This window comes from Spermophilus citellus (genome assembly GCF_964194105.1).
Source record: "Spermophilus citellus genome assembly, chromosome: 1".
Classification (NCBI taxonomy): domain Eukaryota; kingdom Metazoa; phylum Chordata; class Mammalia; order Rodentia; family Sciuridae; genus Spermophilus; species Spermophilus citellus.
In genome coordinates this window covers 229,589,249-229,609,031 of record NC_138182.1, presented here as the reverse complement: position 1 = coordinate 229,609,031, position 19,783 = coordinate 229,589,249, and the positions used below count along the sequence as shown (strand labels likewise).

General features: G+C 36.3%; 1 protein-coding gene across 9 annotated transcripts in view; it reads right to left on the bottom strand.

Moving 5' to 3' along the window:
* POLK (DNA polymerase kappa) overlaps positions 1-19,783 on the bottom strand; it is a 71,554-nt gene that overhangs the window by 3,619 nt on the left and 48,152 nt on the right. For all 9 annotated transcript variants that reach the window (XM_081286423.1, XM_081286419.1, XM_081286424.1 and 6 more), the window contains 5 exons: positions 18,835-19,001; positions 16,244-16,276; positions 5,810-5,906; positions 3,401-3,572; positions 577-1,494 (listed from right to left, as the gene is read on the bottom strand). In XM_081286423.1, the coding sequence (XP_081142549.1) occupies positions 577-1,494; positions 3,401-3,572; positions 5,810-5,906; positions 16,244-16,276; positions 18,835-19,001 (1,387 nt within the window). The remainder of the gene's footprint in view (positions 1-576; positions 1,495-3,400; positions 3,573-5,809; positions 5,907-16,243; positions 16,277-18,834; positions 19,002-19,783) is intronic.

The following is a 19,783-nucleotide window of genomic DNA, read 5'->3' as shown; positions in this document are numbered from 1 at the left end:
ATGCACTAATAAATATATTATGAATATAATTATTTACATATAACATATATTCTTAATTATATACTATATAATTATATATACTATATTTAATTTTTGTATAAGTATTCCACTTCTGTTAGGACAAAATGGGTTAACTCAAACCAATAGCTTTAAAAACAATTATTCTTAGAATTATATAATAATGTAATATTATAATTATATAATAATAGAATTATATATTGACGTATAATTATATTACATATAAATTATATAAGTTATAACTATTATGCTATATAAAATATAATCATATTAAATATAATTATACTAAAGGGTATAATAATAACAGAATGTTAATATGATGCATATAAGCTCTAGATTATAATTTTCAAACTATTTTAATGCACCTGTATCAATTCTGTTACAATATTCAGGTTATTGAAAATTTGGGAGTCAATGGGTTTAATGCTAATCTATGGTCAGGTAACTTTTTCCTGGCTGGCAGCATATACAAACTACCCTTTTAATAATATGTGTTCAGAATGAACAATCTTACATATTCCTAGAAAATCAAATTCTTTCAATTGACTACAAACTCACCAGTACTTCTGGAGCTATCTTTGGGTTGGTTAAGAGGATAAATTTTATCATTCTTCAGTTCTTGGATAATACCTTTATTTAAGCAAACATCCACGTGCACATTGAACAGCGTAAGATCTGAAGTTTTTTGTTCTAGATTACAAACTGGACAAACTAGCGCTTGGCCTGCTGTCACTTGATACACACAAGGTTGGAGTGGTTCTTGTCTACTTAGTAACTCAGCATCTTGATTTTCCAATGAAACAAGACAAGACTTGCTTGGAAGACTAGAACACTCCTCCTTGCTGTGCTCAGTGTCTACACTTCCTGCTTTAGATGAATTATTTCTAGTTTCTACCAAATTTACACAATCTACTGAAGTGATTTCTACATTTTTCTGATGAGTTTCATAATATTGCTTTTCACAAAGTAAAAAAGAATGTTTTGTGATTTCTTTCAGGTTAACTTCAGTAGAGGAAGCATTTGAAGAATTCATTTTTGAGTTCTCCCTAATTGAAGGTCCATCAAGACACACATCTACATGTTTATTAAAGGCTTCCAGACTGATGCTTCTTTGTTCCCTAAAGCAAACAGGACAGGTAAATATCTGAAAGTTATCTGAATTATCTGATGTTTTAAAATTCTCACTTGTCTTCTTCTTTAAAACTTGGAATGGTTGTGATATCTGTAAACTTTCTTTAACTATAGTTTCACATTTAGATGTGTCCTGGTGGCTCCATTTCCTTTCTGATCGTTTTTTATCAAAGAAACTCTTCTTATGAGATGTTTCTAGAGGTTTTACAAACTGATCTTTGTCTGTTTTCTCTAGCATACACTCAGTGACTGACAGGGCTTGGTTTCCAGCCTGTAAGAAGCCAATGATGCTCCTTTGTTGGTGTTTCTTGTCTTCTTCATTGGGAAAACCAGATATCCGAACACCTAAATTAAACCAATCACAATTAATTCCAAATTCAACAAAGCCAACAGGTATATTAAAAACATTTTACATAATACTGTTGCGACATCTACATAAAAGGTTGATTACAGAGAAATAATAAGCAAGGCTGTATATATTTCCTTTTGTGTGTGTGGCCTTGTGTTTGCTAAGTATGTACTGTACCACAGAGCTATTTCCCTAGCCCAATATTCTTTTAACTAAAGGATCTGTTTTCAAAGCTGATACTATGAGTGGAAATTTACTTTCCTTTATACAAGCATGTATCATTAAATATTAGCAATCTATTGCAGTTCACATGAAGACAGAACTTTCAATTAATATCTGACATATAATGGCATTCAATACAAAACAACAAATTGAAATCAACTACCCAGACCCTTTAGCTTTTTTTGTTTTTTTAAGGATTTTTTTTTTTTTTTTGGAGCAGTTTTAGGTTCACAGCAAAATTTAGCAAAAGGTACAGAGAATTCTCATATATCCTCTGCCGCTATTCATGTACAGCCTCTCCTGCTATCCACATCCTACACCAAAGTTGAACATTTGTTACAAATGATGAACCTACATTGATATGACATTAGAGTTCACACTCGTGGCATTGTACATTCTATGGGTTTAGAAAAATTTCTAATGTCATATCTTCGCTATTATAAATCACAGAATAGTTTAATTGCCCTTCTATTCCTTTGTGTTCTGCCTATCCATCTATCCCTTCTGTCTAACCTTAGAAAACCACTAATATTTTGTTGTTTGGTTTTATCTTTTCCAAAATATTATGCAGCTGGAATTATCTGGTACGGAACCTTTATAGACTGGCTTCTTTTACCAACAGTATGCCTGTAAGTTTCCTGCATATCTTTTCACTGCTTGATAGCTTTTTTTTTTTTTTTTTGTATTGGGGCTTGAACCCAGGGGTGCTTTGCCTCTGAGCCACATCCTCAGCCCCTTTTTAATATTTTATTTAGAGACAGGGTCTTGCTGAGTTGCTTAGGGCTTCACTAAGTTGCTAAGGCTGGCTTTGAACTTGTGTTCCTCCTGCCTCAGCCTTCCAAGCTGCTGGGATTACAGGCATGCTTATTTACTTTCCTTTATACAAGCATGTATCATTAAATAGCTTATTTCTTTTATGTACAGAATATTATTTCACTGTCTGGATTATTCCCTAATTTATTTATCCATCAACTGAAGGACATCTTTAGGCAACTATGAATAAAGCATCTATAGATAACTTGTTATTTGGCTCTTTTAATGAACATTCGTTATTTTGATTCAGGGTATGCTATCTTTTATATGAAAGTATGGCTCATGAGCCACTCTAGTAAAGTGGACATTTGTACTGCTTATCCATACACATTCTTTCACATAATTCACTTTGGAAACATGGTCTATTTGTTTTTATCATATAATGGCTGGAGATGTGATTTCATGGTGTTTCAATCCTTTATTTGTAATTCTGAAATCCAAAAAGTTCTGAAAATTGTAAGCAACAAGTGATAAATGATGCCTAAATTAATGTGAAGTTTAATTAAGAGTCCTTATTGTATGTGAATATATTTTTGTTTATTAATGTTATTTCATCATGGGGCACTGATCCAGACTCCCAAAGGAGTATTACATAATATACTTACTATGCAGTGAATCTGTTTTCTAATATCTGAATAGGTTTGAATTTTGAAACCTTTCTTGTCCACGTTATTCCAGTACATAATAAGAAACACTTCAATTGGTTCAAAATGGAATCAAACCAATAATCATGGCTTTACATGCATCAGGTTCCAATAAATGGCAGCAGCACAGAAAGTACTTTATAGTCAGGTTTAAGAAACAAAATAGAGGTGAGAATTTTTTGGGGGAAATCTAATAGATTTAAGAAAAAAAAAAAAAACATACCCATAAGTCTTAATCTCAAGGGACGTGGAAAATCCGCATCAATTTCTGTCCTTAGCAACTCCTTAGCGATGGCAAATATTTCTTCCGCAGTAGAAACAACAGATGAAACTGTAGATGCACGAGTTTTTACTTCAAAATTCACATTCTTCAGTTTAATGGTAACAGTTCTACCCTATAACATATAGAATATATCATTATATAGGCTTTCTATTATAAAAAAGTTATTTACAGGTTAGAAAAATCCAGAAATGGGTGGGACATGGTAGTGCATGCCTGTAATCCCAGCAGCTTCAGAGGCTGAGACAGGAGGATCTTGAGTTCAAAGCTAGCCTCAGCAACTCAGCAAAGCCCTAAGCAACTCAGTGAGATCCTGTCTCTAAATAAAATACAAAATAGGGTTGAGGATGTAGCTCAGTGGTTGAATGTCTGAGTTCAATCCCAGAACCGGCCCCCCAAAAAACCCCCTAAGTTAAGAAATGTCTTTTATGTACATGTAAGAATGTGGAAGTATAACAAATTTTTATAAAACATGATAATAACAACTATCACAAGAAATAATTAAAATCTATACATAATATGAAAATTCTTTTCTAGATAGTAACTATTATTCCCATACCCAACTTAATTTTTATAAGATACCCTTATATAAAGGGAAAGTTAACTGATCATTTTTTTTCTTATTGAATTTTAGTTAATTCAATTTCTAAAAAGGCATGAAATTTTTTTTTATAAAAGATCCTCATTTAAAAAGTGTTACTGAAAGCTCACATTTACTGTGTGCCTAGTACATGCCAAATACTATATTTAATAATTTATGTGTAAAAACTCCCTGTGCAGTTAGTGTCTTCGGGTATAGAGTTTCATCTGAGAATGATAATGGATGGTGGGGATGTATGCACAACAAAGTGAATGTACTTAATGCCACTGAACCAAACACTGACAAATGGCAAAAATTGTAAATTTTATATTGTGCGTATTTTAGTATTCCTGGAGGTTTAACTTAATTCTCCTTCATTTGAGGGTGAGTTAAGACTTACTAATTCATTTTCAAAGGAAAAAAGCAGTAATTTCATAGTGGAGAAGCATAGCAATCACCACCTTAACCAACTGATAAAATCCAGAGTCACCCATGATGTCATATGACAACTATATACCACCTGGCAGGATACAATAAGGGCATTTCATCTTTGTGATACTCTTTCTAAAAACTTATATCCTTATCTAATTATTAAAAAACAAAACCACCAAACAAACCCAGATTGGATTTTCAAAGTCATGAAAAAAGAGGATAGACTGGGAAACTGTGACAGACCAGAGGAGACTAGGAAGACATAAATGCAACATAGTTCCCTAAATTGAATCCTGGAACAGAGAGGTGATTAACAGAAAAATGAGCAAAATCCAAATAAAATTTAGAGTTTATTTAAAATAATGTGCTAATGTCACTTGCTTAGTTTTGACAAATGTACTATGTTAACATAAAATGTTAATAATTGAGGAAACTGAATGAAGATTACACTGGAAATCTCTATATTTTTTATCATTTTTTTATTTTTTATTTATTTTTATTTTTTTTATTTTTATTTTTAGCTGTTTATTTATTTTTAATTTATATGTGGTGCTGAGAATTGAACCCAGTGCCTCACACATGCTAGACAAGTGCACTACTGCTGAGCCACAGCTCCTTCTCTATATTCTTTTTGTAACTTTTCTGTGAATCTAAAATTTTTCTAAAATTAAAAGTTTATTTAAAATATATTTTTAAGAAGAACTCTGTTATATCATCAAAAGAGAAGCTTATAAGAAAAAGGCTCCTCAGATATTCCAGTTTTTTTGTAATAACTTTTTAATATTTTTCTATTACTTTAGAACAACTCCACTCCTGGTTTGAGATTGTTGGGAAATACTAAACATGGATTGTTGTGAGAAAAGATTAAAAAACAGAAAGTTCAAAGCATTCCAGGCTCCCCCACACACACCCCAAGTAAACAACCTGGATTAAAGTCTTGAAACAAAATGCCTATTATTCTAGAAGGTCATTGTTTATGTGAGAAAAATATTAAAGGCTAATTGGAAAGGCATTTATAATATGTGAGTACAATTCTGGGGGAAATTCTTCTTTGCCTTTCTAAGGCCAATATACTCTCAAAGTACTCTGGAGGTAGTATAAAGTCGTGTATAATGATACTGGAAGCATTCCAGCATCACAAGTTTCTTTTTCATAGAATGATCTCATTGTAGACCTCAGATATGGGTCAGACTAAATTTGTCTCTAATTGTTGGGGACAGAATATTCTGTTCCAACATTAACTACTTTGTATTGAGCTTTAAGAAATGGGTAATCTAACTTGTTTCAAGTAGCATCATTAAAAATTTTAAAAACTAGAACACCACATTAAAATAAAGTACCTTAAGCTTTTCTTTATGGAGATCTTGCGCGAGTTCACTGCAAAGTTCTTGGCACAAGCTGTACTGTTCTTCTGCTTTACTTATTTCACTGAAGGTCCTAGAGAAACAACAATGATTTGGTGCACAAAGCAAACTGTTAACTCAAAATAATTTTGAAATGATATAGTATATTTAAATGGTCTAGAATTACTTTATATATTCTGCTGTACAAATAGTTTTCATATGAACTAAGACACAATTAAGTAGAAACACCTACAATCTATATAAATAATAAAAAACCATATAGATAGGTAAATTGATTTGCTAAGAAGCAATTTTGTACTCTTGTTCTATAATATTAATACGTTCAGTCAGGTATATATGTATATAGATTCTGCTACAGAAGACTATTTTAAGAAAACACAGATGAGAACATCATACTGCACATGAATTTTCTGGACAGAATATCCTTTTCTTTCTTTCTTTTTCCTCCCCTTTTTTTATTTTGAGACAGGGTCTCGCTAAGTTGATAAGGCTGGCCTCAGACTTGCAGTCCTCCTGCCTCAGCCCCCTAAGTCATTCGAATTACAGGCGTATACCACTGTGCCTAGCTCTGGACAAAGATGTCTTTAAGTAGATTTAATGGGTTGGCTCAGTACCCAGGTACTTATCTACTTATCTAGTAGATAAGTGGAAATGGAGGGCTGGTAAGAATAAATGCAAAACTGAATATCTTCAAAAAGATATTGAAATAGATAATATTAACATTAAAGAGTCAGACATTAAAGAGAGATCAGAGCAGTGAGAACAAAACCCTGAGCAAATGGTGATTCAGTAGCATCCCCAATTCTAAGACTATCCCCAGCTACTCAGTACTCTTCCCTAGTAGCAACCAACTTTTCTGGCTTCTTATTCATATGAATTCCAGAAATATTCAATTGAATATATCTCCCAAGGGTTCATGTGTTGAAATTTAATCCCTAGTGTGAGATAGTAAAAGGGTGCAAACCATCAACTATGGTGTTTAGAGGAGGTGATTAGAATTAGACAAGGTCATATGGGTGTGGAAGCCCTCATGATTGAATACTGGTGGCTTTATAAGGAGAGGGAGAGTCACTAGAAGAAACACATAACATGGCTCTATCTTTTGCTATGTGTTTGCCTTACACTGCCTTGGAGCTATAAGAAGGCCATCAGCAGATGTAGGCCTTTACCTTTGAACCTCCAGGCTAAATGAACCTCTTTTCTTCAAAAGTTATATAGCTTCAGGTATGTGGTTACAGAAACAAACAAACAACAACCACAAAAACATTAGGCTAATATGTACATATTAGCAAACAAGCAATAATTTTACCCTTTTTTATATAAATAGAATATTACATACATTATTTAGCACCTTGCTTTTCTCAATTTATCTTGGTGTTACCAATGAGAAATTAGTATCCTCATTTTATATGGCAGCATAACATTCTAATTCAAAGATATAACAATTCATCTGTGATTTTGATAGATATTACCAAATTTCTTACCCTTTGTTGTAGGTCAAATACTGGTCCCTAAAGATGTGTTACTTGGATCAGTGAATAATGCCATCTCAGAGAACTTTGTTCTTCTTTAATTATAAATGAGAATGGGAATATTTTCATATAGCCTGTCATTTTTTGTTTCCCTTTCTCTTAACTAATTAGATATTTGGCACACTGATGCTTCTTATTGATTATATGAGTTCTTTACATATTAGAGAAGTTAGGTTTTTATGTGTGATTGTGAATTACAATTTCCCTCTCCCCAATCCTATAACAAATTTGATGTTCTAATACAGTTTTTTAAAAAGCCAAGAAGAGGGGCTGGGGATATAGCTCAGATGGTAGAGTGCTTGACTCGCATGCATAAGGCACTGGGTTCAATCCCCAGCACCTTAAAAAAAAAAAAAAAAGCCAAGGAGAGTTTTCAGAAACAAAACTGGAGAATATATTCCCACATACCAATAATTTTCTTAGTAACAAAGTACAAAAGAAATATTTTTAAACTGTACAACATTACTCATATAATCACATTTTGGATGAATGTGTTCTCTCTCTCAGATTGCTTTTATGTAAATCACAACCTAAAACAGCAATTTTTATCAAAGCCATTTATTGAGTATGTTGTTTTATAAAATTCATTCAGATTTTTTGGTCAGAAATAACATGTGAAATACAAATCCAACCTTCTACTAGGTCAGTGGTTCTTAAATGCCTGTGACAGCTTGCTGCTTTGAGGAAATAATTGAGAGACTTTTTTTAAAATTTTTTTTTTTATTGTTGGTCGTTCAAAACATTACATAGTTCTTAATATATCATATTTCACAGTTTGATTCAAGTGGGTTATGAACTCCCATTTTTACCCTGTATACAGATTGCTGTATCACATCAGTTACACTTCCATTGATTTACATATTGCCATTCTAGTGTCTGATGTATTCTGCTGTCTATCCTATTCTCTACTATCCCCCCTCCCCTCCCCTCTGCTCCTCTCCCCTTTTCTCTCTCTACCCCCTCTACTGTAAATCATTTCTTCCACTTGTATTATTCTTCTCTTACCCCTCCTTTCCTCTTATATGTAATTTTGTATAACCCTGAGGATCACCTTCCATTTCCATGCGATTTCCCTTCTCACTCCCTTTCCCTCCCACCTCTCGTCCCTGTTTAATGTTAATCTTCTTCTCAAGCTCTTCATCCCTACCCTGTCCTTGGTTACTCCCCTTATATCAAAAAAGTCATTTGGCATTTGTTTTTTAAGGATTGGCTAGCTTCACTTAGCATAATCTGCTCTAATGCCATCCATTTCCCTCCAAATTCTATGATTTTGTCATTTTTTAATGCAGAGTAATACTCCATTGTGTATAAATGCCTCATTTTTTTTATCCATTCATCTATTGAAGGGCATCTAGGTTGGTTCCACAATCTTGCTATCGTGAATTGTGCTGCTATGAACATCAATGTAGCAGTGTCCCTGTAGCATGCTCTTATTAGGTCTTTAGGGAATAGACCGAGAAGGGGAATAGCTGGGTCAAATGGTGGTTCCATTCCCAGCTTTCCAAGAAATCTCCATACTGCTTTCCAAATTGGTTGCACCAATTTGCAGTCCCACCAGCAATGAACAAGTGTACCCTTTTCCCCGCATCCTCTCCAGCACTTGTTGTTGGACTTCATAATGGCTGCCAATCTTACTGGAGTGAGATGGTATCTTAGGGTGGTTTTGATTTGCATTTCTCTGACTGCTAGCGATGGTGAGCATTTTTTTCATGTACTTATTGATTGATTGTATGTCCTCCTCTGAGAAGTGTCTGTTCAGGTCCTTGGCCCATTTGTTGATTGGGTTATTTGTTATCTTATTGTCTAATTTTTTGAGTTCTTTGTATACTCTGGATATTAGGGCTCTATCTGAAGTGTGTGGAGTAAAGATTTGTTCCCAGGATGTAGGCTCCCTGTTTATCTCTCTTATTGTTTCTTTTGCTGAGAAAAAACTTTTTAATTTGAGTAAGTCCCCTTTGTTGATTCTAGTTGTTAACTCTTGCGCTATGGGTGTCCTATTGAGGAATTTGGAGCCCGACCCCACAGTATGTAGATCATAGCCAACTTTTTCTTCTATCAGACGCCGTGTCTCTGATTTAATATCAAGCTCCTTGATCCATTTTGAGTTGACTTTTGTGCATGGCGAGAGAAAGGGATTCAGTTTCATTTTGATGCAAATGGATTTCCAGTTTTCCCAGCACCATTTGTTGAAGATGCTATCCTTCCTCCATTGCATGCTTTTAGCCCCTTTATCAAATATAAGATAGTTGTAGTTTTGTGGATTGGTTACTGTGTCCTCTATTCTGTACCATTGGTCCACCCACCTGTTTTGGTACCAGTACCATGCTGTTTTTGTTACTATTGCTCTGTAGTATAGTTTGAAGTCTGGTATCGCTATACCGCCTGATTCACACTTCCTGCTTAGCATTGTTTTTGCTATTCTGGGTCTTTTATTATTCCATATGAATTTCATGATTGTTTTATTTATTTCTACAAGAAATGCTGTTGGGATTTTGATTGGCATTGCATTAAACTTATAGAGAACTTTTGGTAATATCGCCATTTTGATGATGTTAGTTCTGCCTATCCATGAACAGGGTATATTTTTCCATCTTCTGAGGTCTTCTTCTATCTCTCTCTTTAGGGTTCTGTAGTTTTCATTGTATAAGTCTTTCACCTCTTTTGTTAGGTTGATTCCCAAGTATTTTATTTTTTGGGGGGATATTGTGAATGGAGTAGTTGTCCTCATTTCTGTTTCAGAGGATTTGTCGCTGATATACAGGAATGCATTTGATTTATGCGTGTTGATTTTATATCCTGCCACTTTGCTGAATTCATTTATTAGCTCTAATAGTTTCTTTGTAGACCCTTTTGTGTCTGCTAGGTATAGAATCGTGTCATCTGCAAATAGTGATAATTTAAGTTCTTCTTTTCCTATTTTTATGCCTTTAATTTCTTTCGTCTGTCTAATTGCTCTGGCCAGTGTTTCAAGGACTATGTTGAACAGAAGTGGTGAGAGAGGGCATCCCTGTCTTGTACCAGATCTTAGAGGGAATGCCTTCAATATTTCTCCATTCAGAATGATGCTGGCCTGTGGCTTATCATAGATTGCTTTTACAATGTTGAGGTATGATCCTGTTATCCCTAATTTTTCTAGAGTTTTGAACATAAAGGGATGCTGTACTTTGTCGAATGCTTTTTCTGCATCTATCGAGATGATCATATGGTTCTTATCTTTAAGTCTATTGATGTGGTGAATAACATTTATTGATTTCCGTATATTGAACCAGCCTTGCATCCCAGTGATGAATCCTACTTGATCATGGTGTATAATTTTTTTGATATGTTTTTGAATCCGATTCGCCAGAATTTTATTGAGGATTTTTGCATCTAGGTTCATTAGAGATATTGGTCTGTAGTTTTCTTTCTTTGAAGTGTCTTTGTCTGGTTTAGGCATCAGGGTGATGTTGGCCTCATAGAATGTATTTGGAAGTTCTCCCTCTTTTTCTATTTCCTGAAATAGCTTCAAAAGTATTGGTGTTAGTTCCTCTTTAAAGGTTTTGTAAAACTCTGCTGTATACCCATCCGGTCCTGGGCTTTTCTTAGTTGGTAGTCTTTTGATGGTTTCTTCTATTTCCTCTATTGTTACTGGTCTGTTTAGGTTGTCTATATCCTCCTGACTCAATCTGGGCAGATCATATGACTTAAGAAATTTATCTATGCCTTCACTATCTTCTATTTTATTGGAGTATAAGGATTCAAAATAATTTCTGATTATCTTCTGTATTTCTGAAGTGTCTGTTGTGATATTGCCTTTTTCATCCCATATGCTAGTAATTTGAGTTCTCTCTCCTCTTCGTTAGCATGGCTAAGGGTCTGTCGATTTTATTTATTTTTTCAAAGAACCAACTTTTAGTTTTGTCAATTTTTTCAATTGTTTCTTTTGTTTCGATTTCATTAATTTCAGCTCTGATTTTAATTATTTCTTGCCTTCTACTTCTTTTTCTGTTGTTTTGCTCTTCTTTTTCTAGGATTTTGAGATGAAGTATGAGATCATTTATTTGTTGGTTTTTTCTTTTTTTAAGGAATGAACTCCAAGCAATGAATTTTCCTCTTAGAACTGCTTTCAATGTGTCCCATAGATTCCGATATGTTGTGTCTGTGTTTTCATTTAACTCTAAGAAGTTTTTAATTTCCTCCTTGATGTCTTCTATAACCCATTGATCATTCAGTAACCTATTGTTCATTCTCCAAGTGATGCATGATTTTTCCTTCCTTCTTTTATCGTTGATTTTCAGTTTCTTTCCATTATGATCAGATAAGATGCATGGTATTATCTCTACTCCTTTATATTGTCTAAGAGTTGCCCTGTGACATAATATATGATCTATTTTTGAGAAGGATCCATGTGCTGCTGAGAAAAAAGTGTAACTACTTGATGTTGGGTGGTATATTCTATATATGTCAATTAAGTCTAGGTTGTTAATTGTGTTATTGAGTTCTATAGTTTCCTTATTTAACTTTTGTTTGGAAGATCTGTCCAGTGGTGAGAGAGGTGTGTTGAAGTCTCCCATGATTATTGTATGGTGGTCTATTAGACTCTTGAACTTGAGAAGAGTTTGCTTGATGAACATAGCTGCACCATTGTTTGGGGCATATATATTTATGATTGTTATGTCTTGTTGGTGTATGGTTCCCTTGAACAGTATGCAGTGTCCCTCTTTATCCCTTTTGATTAACTTTGGCTTCAAATCTATTTTATTAGATATGAGTATGGACACTCCTGCTTGTTTCCGCAGTCCATATGAGTGGTATGATTTTTCCTAACCTTTCACCTTCAGTCTATGTATATCTTTTCCTATCAAATGCGTCTCCTGTAGGCAGCATATTGTTGGGTCTTGTTTTGTGATCCATTCAACTAGCCTGTGTCTCTTCATTGGTGAGTTTAAGCCATTAACATTTAGGGTTATTATTGAGATATGGTTTGTTCTTCCAGCCATATTTGTTTATTAATGTTACTAAACCTGATTTGTTTTCCTCTTTATTGCTTCCCCCCTTTACTGTCCTACCTCCCACTGTTGGTTTTCAATGTTATTTTCCATTTCCTCTTCCTGTAATGTTTTGCCAAGGATTTTTTGAAGAGATGGTTTTCTAGCTGCGAATTCTTTTAACTTTTGTTTATCGTGGAAGGTTTTAATTTCATCTTCCATCCTGAAGCTTAATTTCGCCGGATACACGATTCTTGGTTGGAACCCATTTTCTTTCAGTGTTTGAAATATGTTATTCCAGGATCTTCTAGCTTTCAGAGTCTGTGTTGAGAGATCAGCTGTTATCCTGATTGGTTTACCCCTAAATGTAATCTGCTTCCTTTCTCTTGTAGCTTTTAAAATTCTCTCCTTATTCTGTATGTTGGACATCTTCATTATAATGTGTCTAGGTGTGGATCTCTTATGATTTTGCACATTTGGCATAATGTAGGCTTCTAGGATTTGGGATTCTGTTTCATTCTTCAAGTCTGGGAAGTTTTCTCGTATTATTTCATTGAATAGATTGTTTATTCCTTTGGTTTGGAGCTCTGTGCCTTCCTGTATCCCAATGACTCTTAAGTTTGGTCTTTTAATGTTATCCCATATTTCTTGGATGTTCTGCTCATGGTTTCTTAGCAGACTTGCTGAGCTGTCTATGTTCTTTTCAAGTTGAAATACTTTGTCTTCATTGTCTGATGTTCTATCTTCTAAGTGATCTACTCTGCTGGTAGTATTCTCAATTGAGTTTTTAAGTTGGTTTATTGCTTCCTGCATTTCTAGGATTTCTATTTGTTTGTTTTTTATTACCTCTATCTCCCTGTGAAATTGATCTTTTACTTCCTGGATTTGTTTATGTAGTTCCTTGTCAAAGTGATCTTTCATTGTCTGATTTTGCTGTCTCATGTCTTCCTTGAGACTCCAGATCATCTGAAGCGTGTATATCCTGAACTCTTTATCTGACATTCCATCTATTGCAGCTATTACCTCTTCTAAAGTTGAGTTGACCTGCATTGCTTGTGGTCCTTTCTTTCCTTGTCTTTTCATACTGCTTGCATTTCTTTCTGCTTGGTGAAACTGTTGTGTTTTTGAAATTTTCCCCCTATTTATTTATATTGCTCTTGTATAGTTGGGAAATCTCCCTTGCAGGGCGGGTAGTGGCTGTGCTCCTCCTCTAATTAGGGTGATCTGTCTACCACGCTGGTCGGTCGCAGGTCTGCCCACCCTGCGGGCGCGGGTGGCGGCTCTGCTCTGCCCCCACTCCAATTGTGGTGACGTAACTACCACGCCCTCGGGTCGTTGGTCCTGATCCGGATGTGGGCAGCGGCTCTGCTCGGCCCCTACTCCAATTGGTGTGACGTGTCTACCACGCTGGCAGGCCTCTAGGCCTGTTCCACCGGTGAGTCGCAGGTCTGCCTACCTTGCGAGCTCGGGCGGCAGTTCTGCTCAGCTCCCACTCCCAGTGGGGGTACCTGACTGCCTCTCCAACGGGTCGCTGGGCCTTTTCCGGACACGGGCGGCGGCTCTGATCCACCCCCACTCCAACCAGTGTGACGTGACTGCCTCGGTGCTACTTGTCCACCACGCTGGCAGGCTACCGGGCCTGTCCTGCCAGTGGGTTGCAGGTCTGCCTACCTTGCAGGCTCAGACAGCGGCTCTGCACAGCCCCTACTCCAAATGGGGTGACTTGGCTACCGCGCCGTCGGGTCGCTGGTCCTGTTCCAGGCGTGGGCGGCTACTCTCTTCGGCCCCAGCTGCAGTTGGGGTGTCGTGATGCCACGCCGGCGGGTCACTTGGCCTACTCTGGGCACAGGCGGCAGCTCCACTCTGCCCCCCTGGCCCCCACAGCACCCAGCAGGACCCGGACCGAGAAGCAGACACCGCAGGTTCCCCAGCCCTGGGCCAAAGCAGCTTCAGGAGCCAGAACCCGGCCTCTCCGATCCCGGCCATGCTCCGCTAGGAGCAGGCTCCAAGGAGCGACCCCCGCGGGTTCCCCAGCCCTGGGCCAAAGCAGCCCGGGGAACCAGAATCCGGCCGCTCAGAGCCCGGCGCACGCCTTGCCAGGAGCGAGCCCCAAGGAGTATTCTCCACAGGTTCTCCAGCCCCGAGCCTGAGCGATCTGTCTGCGAGACGCAGGCAAATACCAGCCTGAAATCACCTGTTCCGTAGCTGAATGAGCTGAGATCAGTAGAAAACAGGGATGATTACATCAGCTCTCCAAGATGGCGGCTGCTGTCCTCCTCCGTGGTCCGACCGGTGTCGAGAATCGAACTGGACCGCTTCTCTCCTGTCTCAAAGCCGGAACTCAGCACTAAGCACGGCCATTGCACTACTGGCAGGAGCCCCCAGAATCCGCATCGCTGCACTCCCGCTCCGGCACCTCGCCGCTTCCCAGTGCGTGCCGCATACTCCAACTGCGGGGCGGTCTGCAGATCAGGCAATGCGACCCTCCGTGCAGAGAAATCGCCCGTGACCGAGCCCCCGCAGCCGAACCTCGCGCGATGGAAATCCGTCCACTAGATTCTGGAGCACCTTAATTTCACTGGAAATTCCCAACAAGATAGCCTTCAGCTGTTTCTCCTTGTCTTTCTCCCGCACAGTGACGCGGCGCACTGGGGTGATGCACTCCCTTCGCCGCCATCTTCAATTGAGAGACTTTTAAAAAACATTTTCTCAAATAATAAAGTTCCATATCAATATTTCATTTGACTTCCAAATAAGATTGTAAGCCCACTAAATTAGCCCATTTTTAAGCTCTCATTCACCAAGAATATAATACTACATGTTGAGGATCACTTCTCTGAAATACTCAAGACAAGAACATAGATTGGACTTTGGATTTTTAAAAAATTTTTGAATATTTGCCTGGATATAACAAGATAACTTTGGGATAGACCCAAGAATAAACCTGAAATTCTTTTGCTTCATATACACCTTATATATTTAGCCTGAAGGCACATTTACACAATATTTTTAGTATGCCTGTATTTTGACTGCAACCAATCACATAAAGTCAGGTGTTAAAATTTTGTATTTGTGGTGACATATTGGCACTTAGAACATTCTGGAAACTCAAGCATTTCAGACTTCAGATTTTCAGACTACGGATGCTCAATCATTTAATGCCTCTGCTCATGCAACCAATATTTAATGAGTTTCAAGAATTCCTGGGCAGGAGTTGTAGCTCAGTGGTGAAGCGCTTATTTTTATGTGGTACTGGGTTCGGTCCCCAGTACCACATAAAAATAAACAAATAAAAATAAAGTTATTGTGTCCATCTACAACTAAAAAAAATATTTAAAACAAAAGAATTCCCAAATAAATCTTCAATTTCAAGACTAGAAATTAGAAACTAGAATCCTAAAATGCCTAGTTTTCAGCGAACAGAAGTAAAATCAACATGCATAAAAATGACTGCAGTTAGCTGGGCACAGTGGTGCATGCCTGTAATCCCAGTGGCTTGGGAGGCTGAGACAGGAGGATCAAGAGTTCAAAGCAGCCTCAGTACCATAGAGGCACTAAGCAACTCAGTGAGACCCTGTCTCTAAATAAAATACAAAATAGGGCTGAGGATGGGGCTCAGTGGTTGAGTGCCCCTGAGTTTAATTCCCTGTACAACTCCAGACCCCGGAAAAAAAAAAAAAAAGAAAAAAAAAAGGTTGCAGTTAATTTTTCTCCCACTGAGAGTGGCACAACCAAAGATAATAATACCCCGTACCGAAGTATATTGTAGCATGTATGCTGAAGTATATATTGCAGCATTGTAAACTGCTGAAAACTGTTGATGTGATTTGCAAATACTGTACTAAAAATTAATTTAGAAATTAGTTTAAAATAACATTATGAACAATTAATAATAAATAACAAAACATTACCTCTCAACACTCATGCTTTTCCTTTCTCCATCCCTTGAAGTGACAAAACAAAAACAAAAAAACAAGTCTTTATTTTCTATTTCAGAAAAGACTGATAGACAAATATAAAAGTAAATATGAAATACCTTAGAAGAAGAAAGCATTTAGCTCAAAAAACAAAGCACAGTACAGGAACAGAGAACATGGATTGAGGGGAAGGCAGATCTGCTATTTTATCATAAAACACTCACAGATTTCCCTTAATATTCTCTCTGAATACCAATATATGCTGTGTTAGAACTATATTGCTTACAAGCAGTATGGAAATAAAAAGAGAATAATTTTTGGATTACGGAAGACATTTTTATTTCCTGATTCCTTCAAATACTAGTTAGTTATAGTGCTGTGATATCTTCATCTTTCATTTTACCCACAAGATCAAAATGAGTTAACTGTAAATTCAAAATAAAAAAAGAGCAGCAAGAGAATTATAATACAGCCTTGCAATCTGTTAAGATTTAGCAGGCTTAATTGGTTTTTAATTTTATAGACATTCTCAGCAATTTTATTGTTGTCTTTTATTTTAATTATAATAATAAGTCACTTTGAGTACAGGATGACAAAATAATGACAAAATTGCAAAAATAGTGTCCAAGGTTGACTTCTGTGATTCCTATTCTTTCTTTTTAAAATATTTTTATTAGTGCATTATAGTTATATATAATGTTGGGGTTCATTTTGACACAATCATACATGCATGGAAAATAATTTGTTTTCACTTTAGTCCCCAGTACTTCCCCTTTCTCTCCCCTCCTCCTGCCCCCTATTCACCTTCCTTGTATTTATTTATAATTTTTAAAAAATTGGTACTTTATAGATATACATAAAGATGAAATTCATAATTTTGTTAATTTCATTCTGAAGTTACTCCCTTTTCCCAACCCTCCTCCTTCCCCATCTACTCTCTTCCTCTACACAACTGATCTCCCTTCTGTTATCATGGGATTCCCCCTCACCCCATCCCTGACCCCACTCTGTTTTTTCCCCTTATTTTGATCTAACTTCACATATGAGAGAAAACATTTGACCCTTGACTTTGAGTCTCTTATTTCACTTAGCATGAGGTTTTCAGTTTGATCCATGGACCACCAAATGCTGTAATCTCATTCTTGTTTATGATTGGTAAAACTCCACTATGTATATATACCACATTTTCTTTTTCTATTTATCCATTTATCTGTGGACAGGCCTCTGAGCTGGTTCCATAACTTGGCTATTGTGACTTGTGCTGCTATAAATATTGATATGTCTGCATTACTATAGTATGGTCATTTTAGTTCTTCAATGTAAATACCAAGGAGTAGGATAGCTGGGTCATACGGTTTTTTGAGGAATCTCCACCTATGAGTGTACCTTCCCCCCACCTCCTCACCAGCATTTATTATTATTTGTATTCTTAATGATTGCCATTCTAACTGAAATGAGATGAAATTATAACCACAATTATAATTCTTGCCTATTATCTATTCTGATTGCTAATAATGTTGAACACTTTATCATAATGTTTGTTGGTCATCTCTATTTCTTCTTTTGATAAGTGTCTGTTTATTCCCTTCTTTTCACCTATCCTTAACAATTTACCTTTCCAGCTGTGGGGGTACTTTCTGTTAAGACCTAGATGAAAAATGGATGGAGGGAAAAAAAAAAAAAGACACAGGCCCGCTTCTTTAGCCGTTACCTGTCTCCTAGATCTTTGCATCGTTGGGTCCCTCAATTTTCTGCCTCTGGATGAATGCTGCCAACCCCCACTCAGCCGCAAGTCTTTTTTTTTTTTTTTTTGGTACCAGGGATTGAACCCAAGGGTGCTTAACCACTGAGTAACATCCTCAGCCCTTTTTATTTTCCATTTTGAGACATGGTCTCTATAAGTTGCTGAGGGCCTTGTTAAATTGCTGAGGCTGGCTTTGAACTCACAATCCTGCCTCAGCCTCCCTAGCCACTGGGATTACAGGCATGTGCTAGTGTACCCAGCTCCCAAGTCATTTTTTGCACCCTCATTCTACTTTACTTTCCTCATTTGTTTAATGGTTATTTTCTATCCCACATACTAGTCTGTAAACTCCATGAATATAGGACTTTCTCCTAGTCACTGTCATTATCCCTAATTCCTAGGACAATGCTTAACACAATAATCAAAGAATAAATCATTTATGTATCTGGAAAAGAAATAAAATATTGTCAGTTCATTAAGGCTTTCAAAGAATCATTAAAACTCCTTGCTTAAAGAATGAATTATGGAATATAAGCCATCTTTTTTTTCCTCAACAATCTGACAACCAGCATTCCTCTTATGTTCTAAAAAAAGAATAAGGCAGAGATAAAAAATAAAATAACCATTGATTTTTTTGTCCATCTACTCAACTGCTGAAGTGTAAGTCTTTTTCTTTCTTTTGCTTTTCTCCTGAATCCAATCTGTTGATTTCTAACCCAAACATTATATTCTGAATCAAACTGGTCTTGGAAGATTTTAAAACACGTTATCTTTATAGTCTCTATCTCAATGGTTAAAATTGACATTTCAGCAAATAATAAAGCAGAATTACTATATATACCTTGCCAGATGTGTTGAACCTAGACCCAGAGAGATGTGAAGGAAATAATGCCAAGATGTTTCAGAGAAAAGGAGAGAAAGTAATGCCCTCTGTTGGTAGAGTTCTGTACAAGTAATAATTCCAAGGGCCTTTAACATTTTCTCTGTAACTTTTCCTATTCCAGAAACCTAGAAGAGAATCAATATTTATCATTAATTTTAAATTAAGATAAGAACTGAGAGGGTAATCTTATTAAAGGTATAAATAATGTTACTATCATCACAAATCTTGTGAGAAAACTGATTTTGTTACTTTCGGGTCACATTTCCTAAACAGATTCCATTTAATTTTTAAAGGCACTAAAAAAGGAGTTGTTGGGCTGAGGTTATAGCTAGTGGCACAGTGCTTGCCTAGCATGAATGAGGCACTGGATTCTATCCTCAGCACCACATCAAAATAAACAAGCAAAATAAAGGCATTCTGTCCATCTACAACTACAAAAAAAAAATTTAAAAAGAAAAAAAAAGGAGTTGTTGGTCATATATACCTTTAGGGAATGGTACAGTCAACAAATTTAAATGGAAAATTTTGCTTCAAAATTAGAAATCTTTAATATACTAGTATATACACAGTGACCCCCTTTTTAAAAAATAATATTTTTTGGTTGTTGATAGATCTTTATTTTATTTATTTATAAGTGGTGCTGAGAATCAAATCCAGTGCCTCACACATGCCAGGCAAGTGCACTATCACTGAGCCACAGCCCCAGCCCACCCCAATGCTCTTTGATCCAGACTTTTTTAAATGAAACACCTATTTATACTTTGAAAAACACATTAGAAAATACTACTTTATAATTATGTCTTACATATATTATCCAATAATCATATACATTGTATACTTTGATAGACTTCTTTCTGAACATTGAAAAATACTTTATTTAACTTTATTCACATAAACCAAGTGAAAA